The following is a 22,713-nucleotide window of genomic DNA, read 5'->3' as shown; positions in this document are numbered from 1 at the left end:
TCTACCTCTGTCAAAATCCTGCCCCGGCAGGTGCGAGGAAGAATAGATGCAGAACTTGAGTGAATACCCACATCTGTTTTTGGAAAAAGGGAACAGAAGCAGCACAGAAGGAAGTAAAAGAGATAATTGCTGGCTTGAACTACAATACATTTTACTTGTGGGCAGAGGGCCAGCTTACAGCAGGCGGAATAGGCAGGCCCATCTTATTGGAATTCAGGGGTGGGCCTCCGTTCTTGTCCGGAGACAGCTGTAAACCAGCAGCCCATAGCATCACAATCAGGCACAGAGTTTTGTCAAGGAATGCTGATACGTACAGAAGCAGCTTTGTCTGCTTCCACTGCACCCCTGCCTGGTGAAATGACAGTCAATCTCTGATTCCAGATGACAAGAACTGGATAAAAACTTAAAACAAATGGCGACCTTTCAAAAGATTAATTTGTTTACCAACAAAATGTTCCCTCTTTGTCATCCGAGATGGGGGTGACCTTCACTTTCCCATATCTAGGCTGGAAGGATGCTGACTATAGTCATCTGTTAAGTTAACTCCGTCTCAGCAATTATTCCCTTTTTTATTTTTAGTGACAAGAAGGGTTTATTAATTCACTCTGCTTCTTGTTATGGTTTATAAATGCAACAAGCTCATTCTGAATTACTGCAGTGTAACATCAATTTGTTTAAATCTAATTCTGCTACCATTGCCAAATTATGTTGTGACTGTAATTGTGGCCATATGCATGGCTTAAAACACAATCATGTTTTGAGATCGTCCTCCCCCCACCCCACCCCTTACTTCTGGTACTTCTTCTAATCATTTGACATTAACACAATTGCCTCACTTTCCATTACTTTATCATCTCAGAAATGAATGTGCTTTCAGTGAGCAAGATTACTATGCACACCCCAAGTGAAACAGTAAAGAATGAAACTATGATTTGTGAAGTGTGGTTGCTACCCAACTAAGTTAGTGAGAAACACTGCATAACATATGACTCATAAAATCTAGAAGTCATAATAGTATTAAATTCAACCTCATGAATAAATAAAAGATTCTAAGTTTACATTGCATTATATATTTATTTATTTGGAAAGTGGGACCAAAGAACTGGTATAATTTTACAGCAACTCATATCTTGCCAAAAAGAAAAATGTTTTTATGATTCTTTTCTAGGTCATAACAGTTATAATCAGAGTTATTTGTGCAGCAATTCAAAGCAATGTTTTGTTTGGCTATTTTGTTATGCATTCATAATCGTTCTTTTAAAATTCATGTTAACAGATACATGTTTCAAGCCTCTTAAGAAACCCTTTTTATTTTAAAAGAATAAATCAAAGTCAAATTTTCTGTAGATCTTTTAGTGTGTTCATTATAACGTCTGACTGGAACTGGATACCAGCAAGGGAACGCGAGCGAAGAGCACTAGGGATTTCTTCTTGCTTCAAACCCATAAGGACCTACTCCAAAACATGTTAGTGGGTTGTTTATTTCTTATTTGGCAGATTTAAGATATTTTAAAAAATCATTAGTGATTTTCACTTTTAGGGCTCTTTTGTAAATTGATTGTGTATAACAGAGTCACAGAATATAAAATTCTAAAGGAGTCTTGTGCTAGGACTAGCACAGGGCAGCCGGGGAGCGTGTGTGCTTTCAACGTGGGGCTCCTTGTTATTAGGAAGGATGCTCCTCTTCATCAGATGGAGAAAATACCACAGCTTCTAAGAACTAATAATGTAAATTGACTACATATTCAAATTTGCTCTGTCAAAAATGCCTAAGATTATTTACAGGCTTTTGACAAGCTGTTCAAGTTTCATGAGAAGTAGGGAAACACATGGCCCTCGGCAGCCAAATAATAAGCCCCTTTATGCTCAGAGTAGTTCTAAAAAGCGATTAGCCTCGATGCTGCTTTCCTAATTAACTGTACATCACAACGCTAGACACGCTGCTTCCGTTTGGGTAAGTGCTTCTAAAAACATTTTGATAAGTGGTAAATCTCAACTGTGTTTACCCCCACATGCTCTCCGTGAATGTTTAAGACCAAATATCCCAACGCTTCTCCCAAAGGACCTTTTTGAACAATGCTTCCGTTTTATAAATTCAAAATGAAAATACCGTTTTCCAGTTAGTGCCATCATATATCCACATCAACATAAAACTATAGGGTAACTATTTCAATGGAAAGGCCAGTAGTTCAAGCAAAACATACACCCCATTTAAAAATGCTCTGGTGTCCGTTTTTATGGAGTTGAATTTTCTGAATAAAGGACCTTCAGTATAGTAAATGACTATACATTATCAACTATCAACAAGGCAAAGTGCCTTTTCACTTCCTCTTTGCTCCAAATACACAGACACATGTCCACGATATTTATTCAATTTAGAAATTATAAAAAAGATGAATAATTAAGATTCTGCCCCAATTTTTGGATATAATTTTGAATTTCCTATTTAAGTCTGAAATCTCCACTCAGAATCATAAGGCAAAGCATAATCGTCGCTCCATTTAGAGGTATGCCTTTAAAAACTTCAGTACTCATCAGAAAAAGTTTGCATGAAATACAGCAGTTGCCTCGGGCTACGCAGCCTCAGCGCTTCACCAGCTAAGCCAATATTAATTCTAGATTGAAGAGGAAAACCAACAACAACAAAAGAGAAATCTGCTCTGTCTCTACAGCCAGAGAAATCATATTTTTATTTCAAGGGCTTTGGGGCTCATGGGAAGTAGATAAAAACGCTTTCATATTATTCACAGTGACATTTTAAATAAAGTTTCAGCAGGAATAAAAATATCTAACTTTCTGGTTATTTCTTAGGCTATAAAAGCATTTCTATGATAAAGTACACTTAAACCAAACCTGTTTGAATAACATAAAGCACAAATAGACTGAATGTATATTTCTGCGTTACATGAATAAAGCAGGCCACTGGATGTCTATGAAAGAAATTTGGAAGATTAATTTCAGAGACTATTATGCTAGTTAGAAATGGCTTTGCAATTTAATCTGAAAATTAATCTTGTTTTTAGTTTTGGTATCACTGAGCTATGTTTCAGAACTTTTGAGAGAAGTCAAAGGTTTAAAATGTACAGCAGTGTATAGATTTCATCTCTGTAATTATTTTTAGTATTAGAAATTATCTCAAAATAAATTATTTCCCTGTTAAAATGAAGCACTACTCTTAATTTTCCTAACAAAACCCACAATACAGGAAGGGTACAATCTTGCTTTGGGCCATTTTAGTAGCAATGGAAAAAATAGGCCCAGCTCTGAGATCCCTTCCTGTGAATCCACATTTGATTATTTTCCTGTCTCGTGATTCTGCTGACATAAAGGAGTAGTGCCTGCTTGCTTCAGATTTAGAATAATACACTAAATTTTTGTATATGATATGAGTAACCACTATTTGGAATATATACTATGCTGCTTTATTTTTCTCATGGTAAATCAGTTTTCCATGATATCAAATATTGAAAATTTCTATATTATTTTTTTTTATCATTAAACTATATCTTCTAGTTAAAATGATGATACTAGATTATTTAGGAATATCAAATAAAAACAGAAATTTGAATGAGCTACAAATAGATCATTTACAATAGGTTTAGATGTCCTTAATCATTACTAATATAGATTAAATGAAAGCCACTCCATTTCATCTCAAAAAAAAAAAATTGCCAAGGACAAAAGGATCACAATCTCGTTTAAGATCAACATTGTATCTTACGCCACTAATACATGACTTTTAGTCCCCCCCAAATTAAGAGTTTGTTAAAAAAACGACTCATTACTTACATGTGCTTTTTTCTGATTAATATATGGCAAACTGATTCCATAGTTCGCATTTACAGCAGCTCTGTGGTGGATGTTTTCAGGATCCTGCAAGATTTTTACATTCAACCCTATCTTTTGCTGAAACAAAGAAACAATGAAACTTTCATGCCAGATGAACAAAAATGCTTACTAACATTTTATATCCTCAGAAGAATACAAAGTTCTTTGAAAATAATTATTGTAATGCAATTCTCACAGGGAACTATATTTGGATTCTTTATTTGGGCTGCTAATTGGTCCCTTTTATTCGCAGAAAAGGAACTTTCTGGCAGATTTTCCTCTAGGTATCCTATTAATCACACAAATATATCCTCAAACACCATTCATTTTCTCAAAAATAATTCTAGGAGCCAACCAAGGTGGACAAAGGACAAAAAATACCTGATTTCAGATTTATTTTTAGTTTTCCAGGTCAAGGATTTTGTCATCAAAATCTATACTGCAAGTACACAGGTAGAGGGCTCCCTTGGTCTGTTAATGTGGCCACTTTCCTCTAGGGATACTTACAGGTAGATCTCAGTGTAGACCTGATAAATTTACCAGAATCAATTTATCTATTCCTTCACAGAGATTTTGCTATCTATAAGAATAATTTATGCTTTCTTTAGGAAAAAGAAAAAGCATCTTTCTCAGACTACCTATTCCCATTCTAAATCAGTTTGCTGCTGGGATGCTGAAGAAGAAACCACAAAACCGTGCTAGCTGCGTGGTGGAGGGTCACTGGAAAGTTGTGGCCAGACCCAGGTTCCAGCTCTGCCCTGTGCCTTACTGAAAGTCAGTTTGTTTCTTTATTTGCAAAGTGGAACTATTGGACTTGGTCTCTTGAATTTACTGGCTAGCTTGGGCATTCTCTGATTTGAGGCTAAAAGATGATTTGGTGCTTAGGGAATATATAGTCAACAATTTCTGGTGATTTTTTTTATTGTGATGTAATTCACATACCATAAAATACACACCCTTAAAATGTGTAATGCAGTGTTTTTAGCATATTCACAAATTTGCGCAAGCATCACCACTACCAAATTCCATAACACTTTCATCACCCTACCATGAGACCTCCTGCCCATTAGCAATTACTCCCTTTCCCCTCCCCCTGCCCCAGCCAACCACTAATCCATTTTCTGTCTCTATTGATGTATCTGTTCTGGACATTTCATATAAACAGAATCATATGATACATGTCCCTTTGTGACTCTTTCTTTCCTTCTTTTAAAGGAAGTTGGAATTACTGTGAGCCACTTAAAAAACTGTTTTTAGTTCAATTAAGTATCTTAGTTCTGAGGATGTGTTTGTAGCTCAGTGGTAGAGCATCTGCCTGGCATGCATGAGGCCCTGAGTTCAATCCCAGCAGCAAGCAAGGAAGAATCTCAGCTCTGAGGGTGATCGGATGCAATGTTGGAATGGTTATAGGAACCAGACAGATTAGTTCATGATCCAGATATTTCTTTGATCATAAGCATTCATAAACTGCCTAAGGTCAAAGTGGAGAGGAAGGCTACAAAAATATCTTTGGAATGCATGCTGTCTAGATAAGCTATTTCTTAACACATGCTCCAAAGCTTCCCTTTATTGTTTAAATCGCGTTTTAAGAACCAAATCTCCAAATAACTGCCTTGTCTGTTTTATTTAACCCATGCAGAGACACAGGTTGCAAACAAGGTGTGTCCTGTAACTTTCTCCTTGAGGTACAGGTGGTGACAAAGATAATGTAGTGCCTAATTATAAATGGCTTTCCTTCTGTGGCTATCCCACACTCACAGCACCACTCTGGATTTTTGCATAGAAACCAAGTGCCTTTTATTGAAATTAATACCTGAACATAATTTTTCCCTTCTTAATTAAACTTTCAGAATAATTTCCATTCTACTGAGGATTGGGAAATTACTAATATGTATTATATTGACTGGATGTGGTTTCTGTAATTAGGGTGTTTTTAAAATGTGTATTCTGGATTCAGTTGATGGTAATAGCTTCATCTATCATGTCTAAGCTTTGTTAGAACTTTTTAATTCTGGGATCATTGGCTCAGTGGACCAGAGCAGTTTTCTTAGTTTTATTATGCTCCATCAACTTAGTGTGGTTATAGGACTGGTGCAGGGAGGAAATGATCAAATACAGAGTCACTGTTAAAACTGGCATTAAAATTCAGTTGTTTTCTATCCATTTTTACATGTTTGTGGCACTGGACATAGATTTTTTTTTAAGTAAATCAGTATGTAGATAGAAATCCATCAGGAAGGACAGGTTGTAATAGCAATTATTTACTGTTGGCTTACAGTGATGGAAAATGTCTTTTAAAATCATTAATATTCTAATATTTGCTATTTTAGCATGAAAGCATTGTGTACCAAAATAATAATATGTAGCACACATGATTTAGTATTTCTTTAAAATACATTAAAGGGATATATATTTCGATGCTATTAACATGTCAAAAGCTTTGCTGAAAATCACTACCAAATACATACAAAACCTAAATTGGTCTTAAGAACCATCTAGAGAGGTATATAAGAAAATACTTAGAAGCATAAGCTGCATTATCAGATTCAGTCATAAGCTTTTTTCCAAGAAAAACAATTAAAGACTTTAAAAAACAAAGTTAATCATTCCATTAAGTAGAAAAGCATGCTTTGGAAGATGATCATTTTTTTTTACCAACAATAAGATAAATATCAGAAATGATTTTAGAATTTTTTCTTAAATTGGTCAAGAAAAGACAAGAGATTTATTTAATCTATCTTGAGCCACTAAACAAAACTTTGTATTCTCTTCTTTTGATAGTAATTACAAGCAGATATATCAAAAGTGACTCTCATTTAGACTTTGGTTTGTAAGAACAGAAGTTATTATCAGAGCCAATTACTGTTTTACCTACATGGCTGCACAGAGGCAGGGAGCGCAATTTCATCTCATCAGTAACTTTGTGGTATTTATTTTATTACTATGCCCACAAAGCTATATAAGAAGGAAATAGCTTATGCTATTAAAGCTAGGGTTGGAATATAAGAGGCTAAGGTTTCTTTTAGAAGAACTTCTGAATTAAAAACACTAGGCAGCATGTAATGCCAGCTCCCCAGACATGGGCAGACCATAAAACGACACACATTTGAGCAGGAGCTCCCACACAGAGTAATCAAAATTGAAATGCTTCACAAACAAAGTTGAGAGAGGCTGTTTTCCAAGTTACTGTATTATCAGCATAACATTATTCTCAACAGTGTTTGCCACGAATGATGTCTTCTAAAGTGGATATTGCTTAATGTCATATTCCCACTGGTCAAAGGCAACCCCATTTAATCTCAAAGCCAGAAAGAAGACAAGTAGAAAAATAATTCAGTCACCTTTAACACTCATTCTCTCAACCATTGTTATCTACAATGGAACAAAGTCCTGGTTGGAGTTATATGTTGCAGATTTCTCAACAAATGGTATATTTGTAAAACTTGGTAATAATACCAACATTTACAGGGTTATTTGTGAAGTTCTAATGTCTAGTTGATTGTAGATTATAAAGTCCCACTCAGAAGCCCACTTGAAAAGGGGTTCCTACTGGCCACAAAATAATGGTTGTAATGGATTGAAACACTTCATGTACATCAAAGTCCCTGAGTTCTTCATGTTTCCCCTCTCTCAAAAAACTAATGATAAAATTTATGAGTTAGTCTGGAAAATGATAAGTGAAAGAAGGAATCAAGCATTTACTCAACTTTTCCTGAAAACCTGTTTTTGATACTAATGAAAGATTTGCTAAGAAAAAGTTCTTCTTGGAAGCTAATAAATGCTGAAGGAATGAGGGGATTATAAGATGGTTACTTTGCAATCCCTAATGAGATAATGTATTTAGGTAAACATCAATGATTGTTAATACCACCGGGTTAAAGGTTGTAGAGAGACTTATGAAAGATAGATCAAGCTGGTAATGCTCGGATTCACTTATCAACCTTAATATCATTAAAAGAGAGAAAAAAATCACCTTCTGATATACTATAAAATAAAATACACAGGACCACCTATGAGGTATTTCTGCGAAAAAAGACGGAACTTGAAACTGAACGAGCTTCTTGATAAAATTACCAGTTTACAAGAAATGCTAGGGACAGAGGAACACATAAAATGGCATCCGGGGATTGTAGTTGGCTAAATCCAGACTGTAGGTAAAAACTATGTGACAAATGATCTGGTTTCTTCAACAAATAAATTACATTTTTGGATAGGAGAAACTGTCAAAGATCAGAATGAGATGGAATTGCAATATGTGGATCTCATTTGCATCTTGATTCAGACAGGTAGTAGAAAGACAATTTTAATACAATTAGAGAAACTGAACATGGACTGGGAATTATAGAATGCTGATGAATTGTTAAATTTATTGGATGTGATAAGAGTTATGCTTTTTAAAGAATCCTTATCAAGGTACATGCCTATAACCCCAGCTACTCAGGAGGCTGAGGCAGGAGAATTGCAAGTTCAAAGCCAGCCTCAGCAAAAGTGAGGAGCTAAGCAACTCAGTGAGACCCTGTCTCTAAACAAAATACAAAATAGGGCTGGGGATGTGGCTCAGTGGTTGAGGGCCCCTGAGTTCAATCCCCAGTACCAAAAAAAAAAAAAAATTAAGTCTTTTTCAAAGAATATACCATGTGAAATGACATGATGTCTGTGATTTCTTTAAAAGACTTTGCCCAGAAAAGTGTAGATGGAAGAGATGAAATGAGAATGGTAAAATTATGGTCACTTAAAACTAGGCGATGGTTACATGGATTTCTTTCTGTTTTTGTGCATATTCAAATATTAATTTCCTTAGTAAGAAATTGTTGTTACTATTAAGGTAAATTAAAATGTAGTTAAGGTAAAATTAAAACGTACTTCTTCATGATTTCTCCATTATTTCAGCTCTAACAGTCCATGCTCTGTGACTTCCCTTCTTGCGGCCATATAGGGCTGGAAGGATCAATAGCAGCAGCCCTCCTCAGCTCCAGCATCCCTGAACTCCACACTGCTTCTAAACAGCTCCACTGCCCCTACCTGCTTCCAGTTCACAAAACCTCAGACTTGACTACTATTTAGATGGATCCATCCTGTTTTCCCATTCCTATAGGAATTGAACTGGAAAATAAGAAGATGATGGAGGAAGAGTGCTAACATTTATTTGGCTACTATTTTGTGCCAGGCACCAAATGGATGGTGTTGTTATAGTAAACTAATTTAATTCAGTCTTTAAAATGACAAAAGATAGACATGATGGCCCATGGAGTACATGGAGTATAGCTTCCCATTCTTGTGGTTGTACATGATGTGGAGTTTCACTGGTTGTGTATTCATATAGGAACACAGGAAAGTTATGTCCAATTCATTCTACTGTCTTTCCCGTTCCCACCCCCTTCTCCCTTCCCTTCATTTCCCTTTGTCTAATCCAAGGGTGTTAGCAGGTGATGCACTTTTGATTCCACACCCTACCTGTCTGTCAGGCCCTTTATTCCTCCCTAATGCCCACAGGCACTACTTTGGTCTGCCAGTTTTTAGCTTTAAAGTAGTATAATTTTTCATCTTATGTTTCCTTATCTGTAAAATGGGATTAATAATAACTCCTTCCCTCAAAACTTTGTGAGGACAAGCTATGATTTCCTGACTCAGGCTAAAACAGATCTAAACAATGACCTTCCTCCCCTTGCGTTATCCTTCTGCACCATACCCTCATCCCAGCAGCCAAGGCAACAGAGGGACCATTTCCAGTGGCAAATCAGACCAGATCAGGCCTCTGGCAAAAAGCCTCCAGTAGCTCTCCATCTCACTCAGGGAATATCTAAATCCATATCGGCAAGATCTGGCCCACCTGCTTTTCCTACTTCTTTCTCCCTTGCATGCTCCCCTTCTTGCCGTTCATCCTCCCAATCTGGGGGTCCTTGCACATGCTGTTTCTTCTGCGTGATGACCTTCCTCCAAATAGCCACATGGCTTGCCTCCTCCAATTTCTGCTCCAGCACCACCTTCCAGGTTAGACCATCCAGTCTCTTCTTCTCTTCCCTGGCTGTTCCCTCACTATATATTCACTTTTTGAATTGTTGTTATTATTATTTTTTAACCTAATGGCTACCCTGCAACTAAAAAATAAGCTCCAAGAGGGCAGAGAGATTTGGCTGATATGTAAAATAGTACCTGGCTTATAGTAGCTATATAACAGTATCCATCAACAAATAGTACTATGAACAATTATCACCATGTAGCACTCACTGTGTATGGAGCATGGTTACAAACATTTACATGTATTTACTCATCTATCCTCACAATGGCCCTATGGGTTAAGTACTATCATTGTGCCCATTTTGCAGATGAGGATCCTAGGCACGAGAGGCTAAATGACTTGCCAAAGCATAGCTACTAAGGGTGGAGCCAGGAAATGAACCCATAGTTCTAACTGCTCTGTTGCCATATAGAGACTATTCCAGGCCATGAACTGTCTAGGCACTGGTTAGAGCAATAAACTACATACAGTCCCTTTGCTTTAAATAAAATAATCAAATTCAATGGAAAAACCTCAACAGATCCAGGTTTAAATAAAAAAGCAGTAAAAGATTTTGGGGATAAAGGGGCAATCTGAATATGAACTGGGAATTTATTATATTCAAGGATTGTTGTTTGTTTTATTAGGTGTGATAATGGTATTGTGAGTAGAATAGAAAACTAGCTTATTTTTAAAGATGCATGTTAAAAGCATTAAGAGGTGAAATGTCATTAGGTCTGTACTTTAAACACTTCAATAAAATAGATGGAGCAAAAATGGCAAAGGTTAAGAATTGTTAAATCTAAGTGTTGGAAAAGTTGTTATTCATATGCTATTTTTGGTGTTAGTCTGCTCAGGATGCTTTAATAAAATACCATAGACTGGCTGCATAATAAACAACACAAATTCTTTCTCATAGTTATGGAGGTTGGGTGGTTCAAGACCAGAGCACTGGTACATTTGGTGTCTGGCAAGGACTCACTCACTTCCTGTTTCATAAATGGCAGTTTTCCCACTGAAACTGCACATAGAGGGAGGGCAAAGGAGCTCTCTGGGGCCTTTTTTATAAGGCATGAATCCCTCTCATGGGGGTTCCACATTCATGCCCTAACTATCTCCCAAGACAGCATCTCCAATAACCATCACATTAGGCATTAGGATTCATCATGTGAATTTTGGGTGGATGCAAACAATTGGTCTATGGAAGATTTCCTTTTCATTTTCTTTGAGATGGGGTCTCACTCTGTTGCCTAGGCTGGCCTCAAATTCCTGAGCTCAAGTGATCCTCCTGCCTCAGCCTCCCAAGTAGTTGGGACTATACATACAGGTGGTACCACTGTGCTTGGTTAGAGATATGTTTGAATGTTTTCATAATGCTGCATTCTAAGGAGAGGAAAAACGCACAGTGCTTGGCTCTGTGTAGGCATTTTCTTCCCTTATCCTCATCTGTAGATCCAGCTTGCCATCTTATTAGCAAAATTTCTCACCCTGATATCAAGTGAGGTATAATCCACCTTGAAAAATCTGTGAGTAAACTCTTGCCTGCTCTGACTTTGTCCACCTTTGATCTTTCACCATATTATTCTTTTAAAAAAAATATCTTTATTTTTATTTTATTTTTTATGTGGTGCTGAGGATTGAACCCAGTGCCTCACACATGTGAGGCATGTACTCTACCACTGAGCTACAGCCCCAGCCCCTCACCATATTATTCTGCATACTGTCAAAACCTTCAAAACTTTAGTTAGGATAAAATTTTGAAAATAATTTTCTCAATTAGATCCAAATTTACAAAATTCTTTCTCAATTAGATCCCAATTTGCAAAATTCAAGACACAAATGTTGCATACTGCAGTACCATGCTATGGCACAATATGTGTTTTTGATGTTTGGCATAAATTTTAAGGAATTAGTAGAGGGAGTGATTCTTAAGTAATGAGAGGGGTCTATTTGCCCAGGTCCACAAACATGCAAAAAAACTTCATGCTTCTAAGTAGGTCCTTTTGATTTGCACAGTTCAAGAATTTCTCTTTTGAAATTGCCTCAGATTGAACTTGCCAGACACAAGAAAATCAAATACTCTCTTGGCCAATGAACTTTTCCTTCTTCTCTCCTCTCCTCCTCATCTTTTGTTCTTGTTATCTCTGACCCTTCCCTTGACTATTACAAATATGTGTGCCTATGGTCCATGATGTCCCAAAGGGGGCTTGGGTGGTGTTGATTCTAGGTTGAATTAGGTGACTGTTAAGTTCCCTTCAAATTCTGAAGTTCTGGAATTAGATAAAGAACAATAATAATAAAACCCAAATTGGATCATTTTACCATATGCCAGATATTGTGCTATTTGCATTTATTCCAGTTTTTGGAATGCTATCAAGGCCTACATCACTTTCTTTGAAATAGCTTCACCTTTTTGCTTTTGCCAAAACCAATCCTGAGTTATATTTGGTAAGTAAGGTAGGTGTCCAAGATGAGCAATAGATGTTGTTTAGAAAGAGACAGTAATGATACAGAGATATTGTGTTCCATCTCCTGCACTTGGTCTTGGCCTGAATAACCACCATACATCTGTTCTCTGCAATGTTTCCCAGGATGAATTCTATTGATATCAAGAGATAGTGCTCTTCCCATGCAGAACATCCTTTGCATTGTAGAAAGTTGAGCATTCCTGCCCCACTAACATCCAACGGTGCTTTCAAAGCTTGGTGATACCCCACACATCTCTCTAATGTTTCCCAGGGCTCCCATGGAGGATCACTATGTTCAGCTATGTGGAAAGGGATCACATCTGTGATGAGCACCTCCACATTCCAGAGCCTGACAGAGTAAGTGGCACATCATCTACACTCAGAATTTATTGAATAATCTGAATGGATGTTTCATATACTGCCTGTGAATGCAATGACAAAAAAAAAAAAAAAAAACCTCCAAGAATGCTTCCAACACTGAAACTATTAGGTAAAATTTAAAGCCTCTTCTAATGCTTACTGTATTTCTTCTATTTAAAGATAAATGTGATTTCATGTCAACATTTCTCATACTTGATGTTAAAAGAAACTTGCCAGTTCCCACTCACAGGAGCAAGCTGTGACAGACAGCGTTGTGCAGTTGGATTCCAGCCGCACAAGAATCTGTTCCTGTTTCACTACCACAATCGATTTTTGCCCTAGAACTACTGCAGGTGCTTAATCTTTAAATTAAACCAGGATCTCTAATTTTTCCTTAAAATGTTACATTTTGATACAGAATTAAGACAAAAAATTATTGTAGATGCAGAGTCTGTCACAAACGAGCATAGCAAATCTCCTAGAACATATTTAGGTTTTCACAGCTGCATAGAGTGGGTGCCACAAACTCAGGCAGCCATCAGGTATATAACTGTTCTCTGACAGAAGTCTTCCACTGATTTTAGGAGAAGGTGTTTAACTTTTAGGGATGGGTAATTTAATGAAGGAAAATGTGAAATTATGAGTTCAACCAATTAAGACAATGAAAAGAAGCTCCAGTGTTTTTCATTATGCCTCAAAATTCTTTACAAATCAAAAGGAGCAAAAAGATTAAATCTCACAAATCAGGGTTATAAAAAAGTTTGCATGATGATGCAATATGTAATATCAAATGGCCAAAAGTGAATTGGAAGACTCTTTAGACTTCAGTGAATAAAGACTTAGACTCAGGGGCTGGGGCTGTGGTTCAGTGGTAGAGCATTTGCCTAGCATGTGTGAGGCCCTGGGTTCAATTCTCAGCACCACATAAAAATAAATAAAACATAAAGGCCCAACAACAACTAAAAAAATATTTTTAAAAAACTGTATTTAATGCATTTAAAACCTAAAAACCTCTTAGTTGATTTTGACTCATGATTTATGGTATCTTAGACTCTAATAAAAATAGAGATTGCAACTGCCACACTCTATAGTAATTTTCACTCTACGCTTTCTTTGAGGGATCTCATCTCCTCCACCTTGAACTGCCCCTTAAGTGTCAATCACAGCAAATCTAGAGATCATTCTCTAAAGTTTCTTCTGAGCTCCTTACTGTACATAAGTATATCCAGCTCCCTAGTGGGCATTTTGTTTTGGAGACTCCACAGGTATCTTGTATTCAACATTGAAGTGGAATTAATCTCATTCTCCTGGTCCAACCATCACCCCAACATAAACTACTCCTTCTCCTACATCCCCAATTTTAATTAATGGTGTCACCAGCACTCAGTCCCCAAGCTGGATCACTGAATTATCATTGATAACATTGAGAGCTAGAGGCTGGCTCTCTTTTATCCCAAATCAATCACAAGTCCTCTCAGTTCTACTTCTAATCACAACGGGACTCCTTTCTGTCTTCAGTTGCCCATGAAATTGCCTATTTGTCAGTGTCCCTCAAAATATACTCCAGGATAAGTCCTATAGTGCTTTAGGACAGTGCCTAATGTTCTCTAGGCAATTGATTTTTTGAATAACTGAATGTGTTAGTAGGCTGCAGGATGTTGGTTTAACGCTGTTGTTCTGAAGTAATTATTAATAACATCCTCTTTTCTTGTCAAAAATTCCCTAGTATGGTCAGTAAGTTATATGGTCACTTGGCTCATGTGTGTCTTTTGGAAATTATCAGTTCTAAAAACTAACACACATTGTGCTGCACAATTTCCATTTGTCCTTGGGGAGCATGAGCAGGAGATCAGAAGGAAGAACTTGAGGTTGGGGTACTTATTCTTTTGGCCTCTCATTGAGATCATTGCAGGTAGAACACCCAATCCATGCTGTGTCCCTTAAAGATCATAGTTGTTATCAGGCCACACTCTCATCCCCTCCCCATTTGGAACATGTAACCATAACCACTTGATTCTGTTTGGGTTCTATGGGAAACAGACTCTGAAACAGCTATGCACAGGGGTTTATTGGAGGTGCTCTCTGGGTCAACAGTTGTCAAGAGTGAGGGATATAGGAGAGAGGGTGACCTGTGATACAGTCACAACAAGGTCCTCAGAGCTGATCCAGTAGGGAGTTCTGAGATTGCCCTTATTTTTGTTCCACACTAAGACAATGGGGCTAAACTTTGTACCCTGCAGGTATCAACCAGTCATTCCTACTCTGGGAAGAATGGTAATTTAAGCCAGGAAGTTCCCTTTGGCTTGGCCTGGGAAGATCTCAACTGTGATACATCAGCAGCTAACATTCTGGGCAGTTAGAGGGATGAGTGATTCTATCCTAAGGGGGATGGAGGATAGGGTGGACCTAAGCATTGTAGAGCAACTACTACACTACTCCTTCCCCTGGACCCTTTTTTTTTTTTTTTGTACCAGGAATTGAACCCAGGGGTGCTTAACCACTGAGCCACATCCCCAGTTCTTTTTATTTTTTATTTAGAGACAGGGTCTCGTTGAGTTGCTTAAGGCCTTGCTAAGTTGCTGAGGTTGGTTTTGAACCTGTGATCCTCCTGCCTCAGCCATCCAAGCCACTGGAATTATAGGCATGTGCCACTGTGCCTGGTTCCCTTTGACCTTGAGACCTAAGGGTGGACGTTCCTTGCTAGTCCAATGTATTCTACATTATCTCTTATTAAATTCTCCACAAATTACCTATTTGAACCATCTATTTCCAGTCCCAAATTTCTAATGCCCAATGCAATGGCTCAGTCTTAATTGTTTGAACACCAAATTTCTCCTAACTTGTGCAACTGCATGCAATAATAAACCCAAATAGAAATAGAACATCTTGTATTTCCTATTTTAGTGAATAACACCAAAACGCCCCCACACCAGTTTCTAGAACCAAAACCTTAGCATTGTCCTTGGCATCTGTCTCTCTTCTCTCCTCAAATACTTTAGATTGTATCTCTAGAATCTCTCCAGTTGATCTTACGCTCCATCTCCTCACCTCAACTCTTGCTTAGACCATAATTTCTTGCTCACGTTATTGCAATTCTCTCCAAATTTGATTCTTCCATTAACTTACATCACACAATAGCCAAAGTGATATTTTTAAAAGCAAATATAATTATGTCACTTGCCTGCTGAAAACCTTTAATTATCTCCGTTACCCTTAACATAACTTGAGTCCAACACTTGAACCAAACTCATAAGGAGCATTTGTCCATTGGACCACATCTTCTAGTTCTCTTCTCTTCCTATACTATGCTCAGTGAGAATGGACTACTCTCCGTTCTCTAAATAATTCATGTTCTTTCATCCCCAGTTTTTTGTAAATGTAGACTCCTCTTTTTAGGAACTCACTCCCCACCCTCATCATTCAACATTTCCACCTTAATTCTAGCTAACTCCAGTTGACTCTCTAGATTTCACCTGGAGGACACTTTATTTGACATCTGTTCCTCCCAAGTCTGAGGTGGGGTCCTTCTAAAGGTTCCAAGAGAGTCCTATATTTTTCCCCACAATTTTATCATTGTCTGTCTACTTATCTTTTCCACGGACATTATCTCCATGAGGACAGAAACCCAGTTGTATCCCAGGGCCTGCCAGTGTGACATGCACATAGAAGGGCATCACTCTACACTTGATAAATGAACAAACTGATGTGGTACCAACCTCTGCTTCTCAAATCAAGGTTCCACTGGCAGGGTGGTGGTAACATAATAAACATGAGGTATATTCTTGGGGGCATGAACTTTATCTAGATATTTTGGGATAAAATCTATTACTTCTACATTGAAAGAAAAATGATTATATAATGAACTGGAGTGAAATTTTTCTTTCTTTATTTTTTGTCGTTGTTTGTTTGTGTTTAAGGGTCTTACTGTGTTGCCCAGGCTGGCTTCAAATTTGGACCCAAGTGATCCTGCTGTCCACTTTTGGAGTGGAAAATTCTTATACATTTATATGATAGAGCATAAGACAGCAAAAAATGGTCCATTTGCTTTGAGCTTTTCATACTTGGCCCTGGAAATTATAAGGTCACATTTTCCCTCTTTCGTTGTCAGGGATATTCAACAGGAAAAAAATTCAGAAATATGACACATGTTTCATATTTTACCTCAAAGTTCCTTGATTTTGAAATAGCATATATTTTATGCAAATAATTACATGAACATGGCTTCACATATAGCATTGTGAACAAAAGACAACTTTTATTTAACAATTGAAAATATAATGCGTCAGTAAAAATAGAGACATTCACAACCAACATAAACATCTGCATGTGTTTGTACCGTAGGTATCATTGCAAAGGAAAGAAATCTGTGGAAGAATACAAGCCAAGGTTAGCACTGGCTCCCTCATGGGACCAGGCAGTTTAATAAAGGATGGGGGTAAATAATTAGCATTTTTATACAATGCTTTTTGCTTGTTGTTGTAGCATGTATTTTGATAAATTACTATAAATTTATCAGTATTGTATTACTGATAAATTCAGAGGAAAATCAAACAATGAGTATTTTAATAAGTAAAAATTCAGACAATGTAGATTTCATACACATTTATCTGCAATCCTGAAAACAAGACTTTTATTCCAATTTTACTTGCTAATATTTCTTTTTTTGTTGTTACTTACTAATATTTCATATTTTTTTAAACAGGAAATCTTCAGAATGTGAAAGATTGGTATTAAAATTTCTTTTTAATTAATTACAAAGGTTTAAAGTGTGCTTTTTCATAGTTAAAAGAAGCTTAATAAACGATTCTTATGATTCTTAATTACAATTGAGCAGACTCTTAATTGTTCATCATTTAAGCCTTTTGGTGTGAATTAGAATTCCAAAAACAGCGATCCACTTTTGGGGAAAGAGAGTTTTTAAAGAAGCAACTGGGGTTTACCTAGTTTAAAAGGTTGAAAGTGAGCAATTAAAGGTGGCAATATCCCAGTTGGATTTCACAACTACTTAATAATCTGAGCTTTTATGTTGGTGTAGCAGGCATGTGTGACAGCTGGCAAAGCAGCACTGTTTGTCACTGACTTTACAATGCAAAATTAGAGCTATCTTTTGTGTCAGCCAACATGCATTTTTAAGCAGATGTCACCAATATTAGGAATAAAACAACAATAGGGATCCGGGCCCTGGAGGTAAAGTCAGGGTGGGAAGCAGTCCATGTGCCTTTCTAAATGAAGTTCATCCATGCTCACAGGATTCAAAGAACGTGGGTTACTCTCATCAGCATGGGTATTTCCTTATCTCTATGATCACTGACCAGGATTCAAAACTCTTTGGGGAAAAAAATTTCTGGCCAAAATACATTTATTTTCCTGCAACAATAATAGCATGTATACATTCTACAATGGTCCTAATTTCAGATAATTTATTTCATTGTTCTTATAAATGAATAAAACCTTCAACCTCTGGTTTTATGAACAAACTGTGGCCTTCCTGAGAAATAAAATTAAAATTTAACGGAAGCGGCTACTTAATAATAAGGAAGATAAGAAGTTAAGCTTCCTATATCACAACATTCTATCTTATTTTTCAGCAGATCTGGTATTTTCTTTTTGATGGTCTGTCTCCCACCTCTAGAACATAAGCTCTATGAGAGCAGAGACCTGATCTGTCTCATTCAGCATCCCTTTAACAATCCTTGGTAAGTTCTCCACAGATCGTGTGACAGGTACACAGACAGGTAGGTAGGAGCAGGAAGCTTTGTAAGTGCAGAGGGGCCTGGACCGATATTTACATGGGGACAAGAATCCGTACAGGATGTTCATTCAATAAACATTTATTGAGAGTCCCCGGCAGAGTACAGTAATGGACAAACTGACATAGTCCTATCCTCAGTAAGCTTATGGTCTAATGAGATAACAGACATTTAAAAGACAAAAAAAAAAAATCATTTAACTCACTATCTAATTACACACTGTGCAAAGGGTGATGGAGGAAAAAGACAGGGTAATACAAGTAATTATAAAAAGGCTACCACTTAATGGCTGCACAACTCTGTGAATATATGAAAATCCACTGACTCAAACACTTTAAAAGGGTGAATTTTATGTAAACTATCTCTCAATAAAGCTATTATTAAGAAAGAGTATCAGAGTGGATGAGAGTCCAGCTTTAGATCCCTAAATTTCTATGTTCCTAATTCTGGCACAGATCCTTATTAGCTGTACTCATTTGGACAACTTATTTATCTTGGACTTTTCACAATAAAATGAATAACACCTACTTCTAGGATTGTTTTAAAGGTTAAATGAGTTGGTATTTTCAAAGCAATGACAACAGTACCTGGTATCCAAAAGAGGTGAGCTATTATTAATCTAGGGGTCAGGGAGTGCTATGGACTGGATATTTATGTCCACTTCAAATCTCGTATTTTGAAATCTTAAACCCTGAGGTGATGGTGTTAGGAGGTAAGGCCTTTGGAAGGTGATGAGGGTGTAAGGGTGGAGCCTTCCTGAATGGGATTAGTGCCCTTATGAAAACATACAAAAGCACTTTGTGTGTCTCTCTGTCTTATTCTTTTTTTTTTCTCTTTATCACCTGAAGATATAAAAAGGTTGTCTACAAATCAGGAAATGCCTGGACCAGACATCAGATCTACCAGCACTTTGATCTTGGACTTGTGTCCACCAGAACTGTGAGAAGTAGATTTTTGTTGTCTCAACCTGTGGTACTCTGCTAGAGAAATCTGAACTAAGGCAAGGAGGGATCAGGAATCAAATACAGAAAACATCCAAGGGAAGCAAACTCAGAAAACTCTTTTTAAAAAATTTTTATTTATTTATTTTTTTAGTTATACATGGACACAATGTCTTTATTTTGTTTATTTATTTTTATGTGGTGCTGAGGATCCAACCCAGTGCCTCAAACATTCAAGGCAAGCGCTCTGCCACTGAGCCCCAGCCCCAGCCCCCAGAAAACTTTTAAGCTCTTCTTTGTCACTTGGAAACTTTCCTTCTTAGACTTTGTTCAAAACTTTAAAGGTGTGATATTTTAATTTATTTATTTTGCTTTCAAAAGAAAGCTCTTTTGTTGTAGACACTGTCATGGACACAATTGAAAGAACAATAACACGACTTTTCAGGAAAAGATCTATATATTCATTATGTTTTCTAATTTAGAATATGAAACAAATATCCTACCTTTACTTTTTTAAAAATTTTAACTGTTTTATTGAGATATAATTGATATAATGCATATGCCACAAAATTCACCATTTTAAAATGTATGATTCAATGGTATTTAGTATATTCATAGAGTTGTATGACCATCACCACTGTATAATTCTAGAACATTTTTGCCTCCCCCCCAAAAAACTTCATATCCATTAGAAGTCACTCCTGGTCTCCCCTCCTCCAAGCCCCTGGTAATCACTAATCTACTTTCTGTTTCTATGGATTTCTCTATTCCTACCTTTACTTTTGGAAAGACATGTGGAAATGACTTGTGCTGTTTTGAGGTTGGCCAAACTTTACCCTCAGATTCCAGAGGGAAAACAAATGATTTCTGGTCAATTAAAGTTGGAAGCAACCTAAGCAAAAAGAAACAAGAATTTAAAATAAAATTTGCTATCTTAAAAGCTTCCCAAATTGTTATTTTAAAACAATGATTCCTAGTAAAAATTACATTTAAAAGGAAATATTCTATTAGTGATTATAATAAATTGGACCAATCTTTAGCATTTTTGCCACTGTAAAACTGAAGTTGTTTTATTAAGCATGAGAATTAACCAGTCTTATAAAGAGCATGATAGCTTGAATAAAAAGCTCTCTGACTGAATTTATATAATTAACAATTGACAAGAATTATCACATTATAAAACATTTCTTGAAATACATAATGCTGTATATTTTTTAATAAAATCAAATTATGTGATAGCCAATGTTAAATATATTCAAAATGGTGGCCCCTAAACGGCTAATATGAACATTTTTTATATCTTTGCTATTTCATACAATTGCAAAGATTTAAAGATCAACAATGGTTAAAAATTTTCCTTAGTAAGCAGTGGACAGTTCCATGGGAGAACACTGTAAAAACAGAGTAAAACTGTAAGAATGAGCATATGCATGTCATTTAGTATCTTAAAATTTTTAATTTAAACAGTTTTGATATTTTTTAGCTTTATTTTAATTTTGATGAAATTAAAAATAAAAATATCTGTCACCTCACATAGTTAAACTATGGAATCAACCTAGATGCCCTCAACACATGAATGGATAAAGAAAATGTACATATATACAAAGGAATATTACTCAGCCTTAAAGAAAAATGAAATTATGGCATTTGCAGGTAAATGGATGGAGCTGGAGAATATCATGCTAAGCCAAATAAGCCAAAACCCCCAACCAAAGACTAAATGTATTCTCTAATAAGCAGATGCTGATCCACAATGGAGTGGGGGGTAGGGAATAATGTAGGAACTATGGATTGGGCAGAGGAGGGTGAGGGGAGGGGAGGGGGCGTGGGGATGGGAAGAACGGTGGAATGAGATGGACATTATTACTCTATTTACATGTATGATTACACTGCCAGTGTGACTCTGCACTAGGTACAGCCAGAGGAAGGAGAAGTTGTGCTTCATGTATATACAATGTGTCAAAATGCATTCTGCTGTCATGTTTAACTAATCAGAACAAATAAAACACAGTTTTCATTTCTTTATTCAACTTTGAAAAACCAAAAGCAAAGAGAAAATCTTGCAAGAAACCATAGAGAAAGCACAAAGATAAGAATCAAGTTGGGGATGCTGGGGCTATAGCTCAGTGGCAGAGCGTTTGCCTACCACACGTGAGACACTGGGTTCAATCCTTAGTGCTGCGTAGAAATAAATAAAGTAAAGGCATACTATCCATCTACAACTAAAACAAAAAAATTTTTAAAAAGAATCAAATGGGGTTTCTCTTTACGAACCATGCAAGCAACAAAAGAATGGATCAAAACTTTAAAAATATGGAAAGAAAAAACTTGCCCACCCCAAATTCTATATCCAGTAAAAGTATCCTCCAAAAGTGAAAGAGAAATAAAGACATACACAAACAAAAGCTCAAGTAATTTGTTATCAGAGATCCGTCTTACAAGAAATGTTAAAAGAAATTATTGGAGAGAAAGAAAATGGTATAGATTAGACATAGGCTATGTCAGGCAAAAAGACGAGTCAGGGAACTTGGGGTCCTGTTTCTTGCATTCCAAGTTCCCTAGCTGGTCTGCCTCCTTCTCGGCACCTTTCAAGGTCTTCTTAAGTTTGTTTTATATATAACTTCCAGGCATTTAAATTGGACTTAGCAGGAAATATAGGAGGAAGAATATCTACACCATCTTTCCAGAATTGAAAGTCTCTTGGTGCATTTCTTAAATCTTTTTACTCACATGGATCACATATTTAAAAGAGAACTTAGATATTGAGAATTGACTGAAATGAAATTTCATATCCTGCTTCCCCCACTCAACTCAATAGGTACTGTGATAAATATTCCATGTCATTAACATTTCTTCCATAATACCAGTTTTAATGGCTATGTAATACATGTACAGATGTGTTGTAAGGGATTTAATCATTATTTTACTAGGGATGTTGAAGGTTTTCCATATTTATTATGATTAGATTTATCACTAACATGAACATACACAGAGATTCATATGTATCTCTTCTTATTTCCTAGGATAATTCCTAGAGTTATGCTTACTAAATAAAAAATAACTTTTAAAATCTTTTCACTTAGGTTGAAAAATTGCTTTTAAGACTCTGCTATAAGAAGTAAAATCAAGAATCAATAAATGGGATGGATTCAAACAAAAAAGCTTCTTCTCAGCAAAGGAAACAATAACTTGATGAGAGAGCCCAAGAATGGGAAAAAAATCTTTACCACACACACCTCAAAGTACTAACCTCTAGGATACATAAAGAACTCAAAAAACAAATAACTTAATCAATAAATGGGCTAAGGAATTGAACAGACACTTCTCAGAAGTGATATACAATTAATCAACAAACATGTGAAAAAATG

General features: G+C 36.5%; 1 protein-coding gene across 1 annotated transcript in view; it reads right to left on the bottom strand.

The window, feature by feature from the left end:
* Iqch (IQ motif containing H) overlaps positions 1–22,713 on the bottom strand; it is a 195,495-nt gene that overhangs the window by 151,959 nt on the left and 20,823 nt on the right. Inside the window, exons 4-5 of the mRNA XM_071607335.1 lie at positions 20,120–20,237; positions 3,790–3,906 (exon numbers count right to left, since the gene is read on the bottom strand). Coding sequence (XP_071463436.1) covers positions 3,790–3,906; positions 20,120–20,237 — 235 coding nt within the window. The remainder of the gene's footprint in view (positions 1–3,789; positions 3,907–20,119; positions 20,238–22,713) is intronic.

This window comes from Marmota flaviventris, chromosome 2 (genome assembly GCF_047511675.1).
Source record: "Marmota flaviventris isolate mMarFla1 chromosome 2, mMarFla1.hap1, whole genome shotgun sequence".
NCBI classification, from domain to species: domain Eukaryota; kingdom Metazoa; phylum Chordata; class Mammalia; order Rodentia; family Sciuridae; genus Marmota; species Marmota flaviventris.
This window is presented reverse-complemented; position numbering and strand designations above follow the sequence as displayed.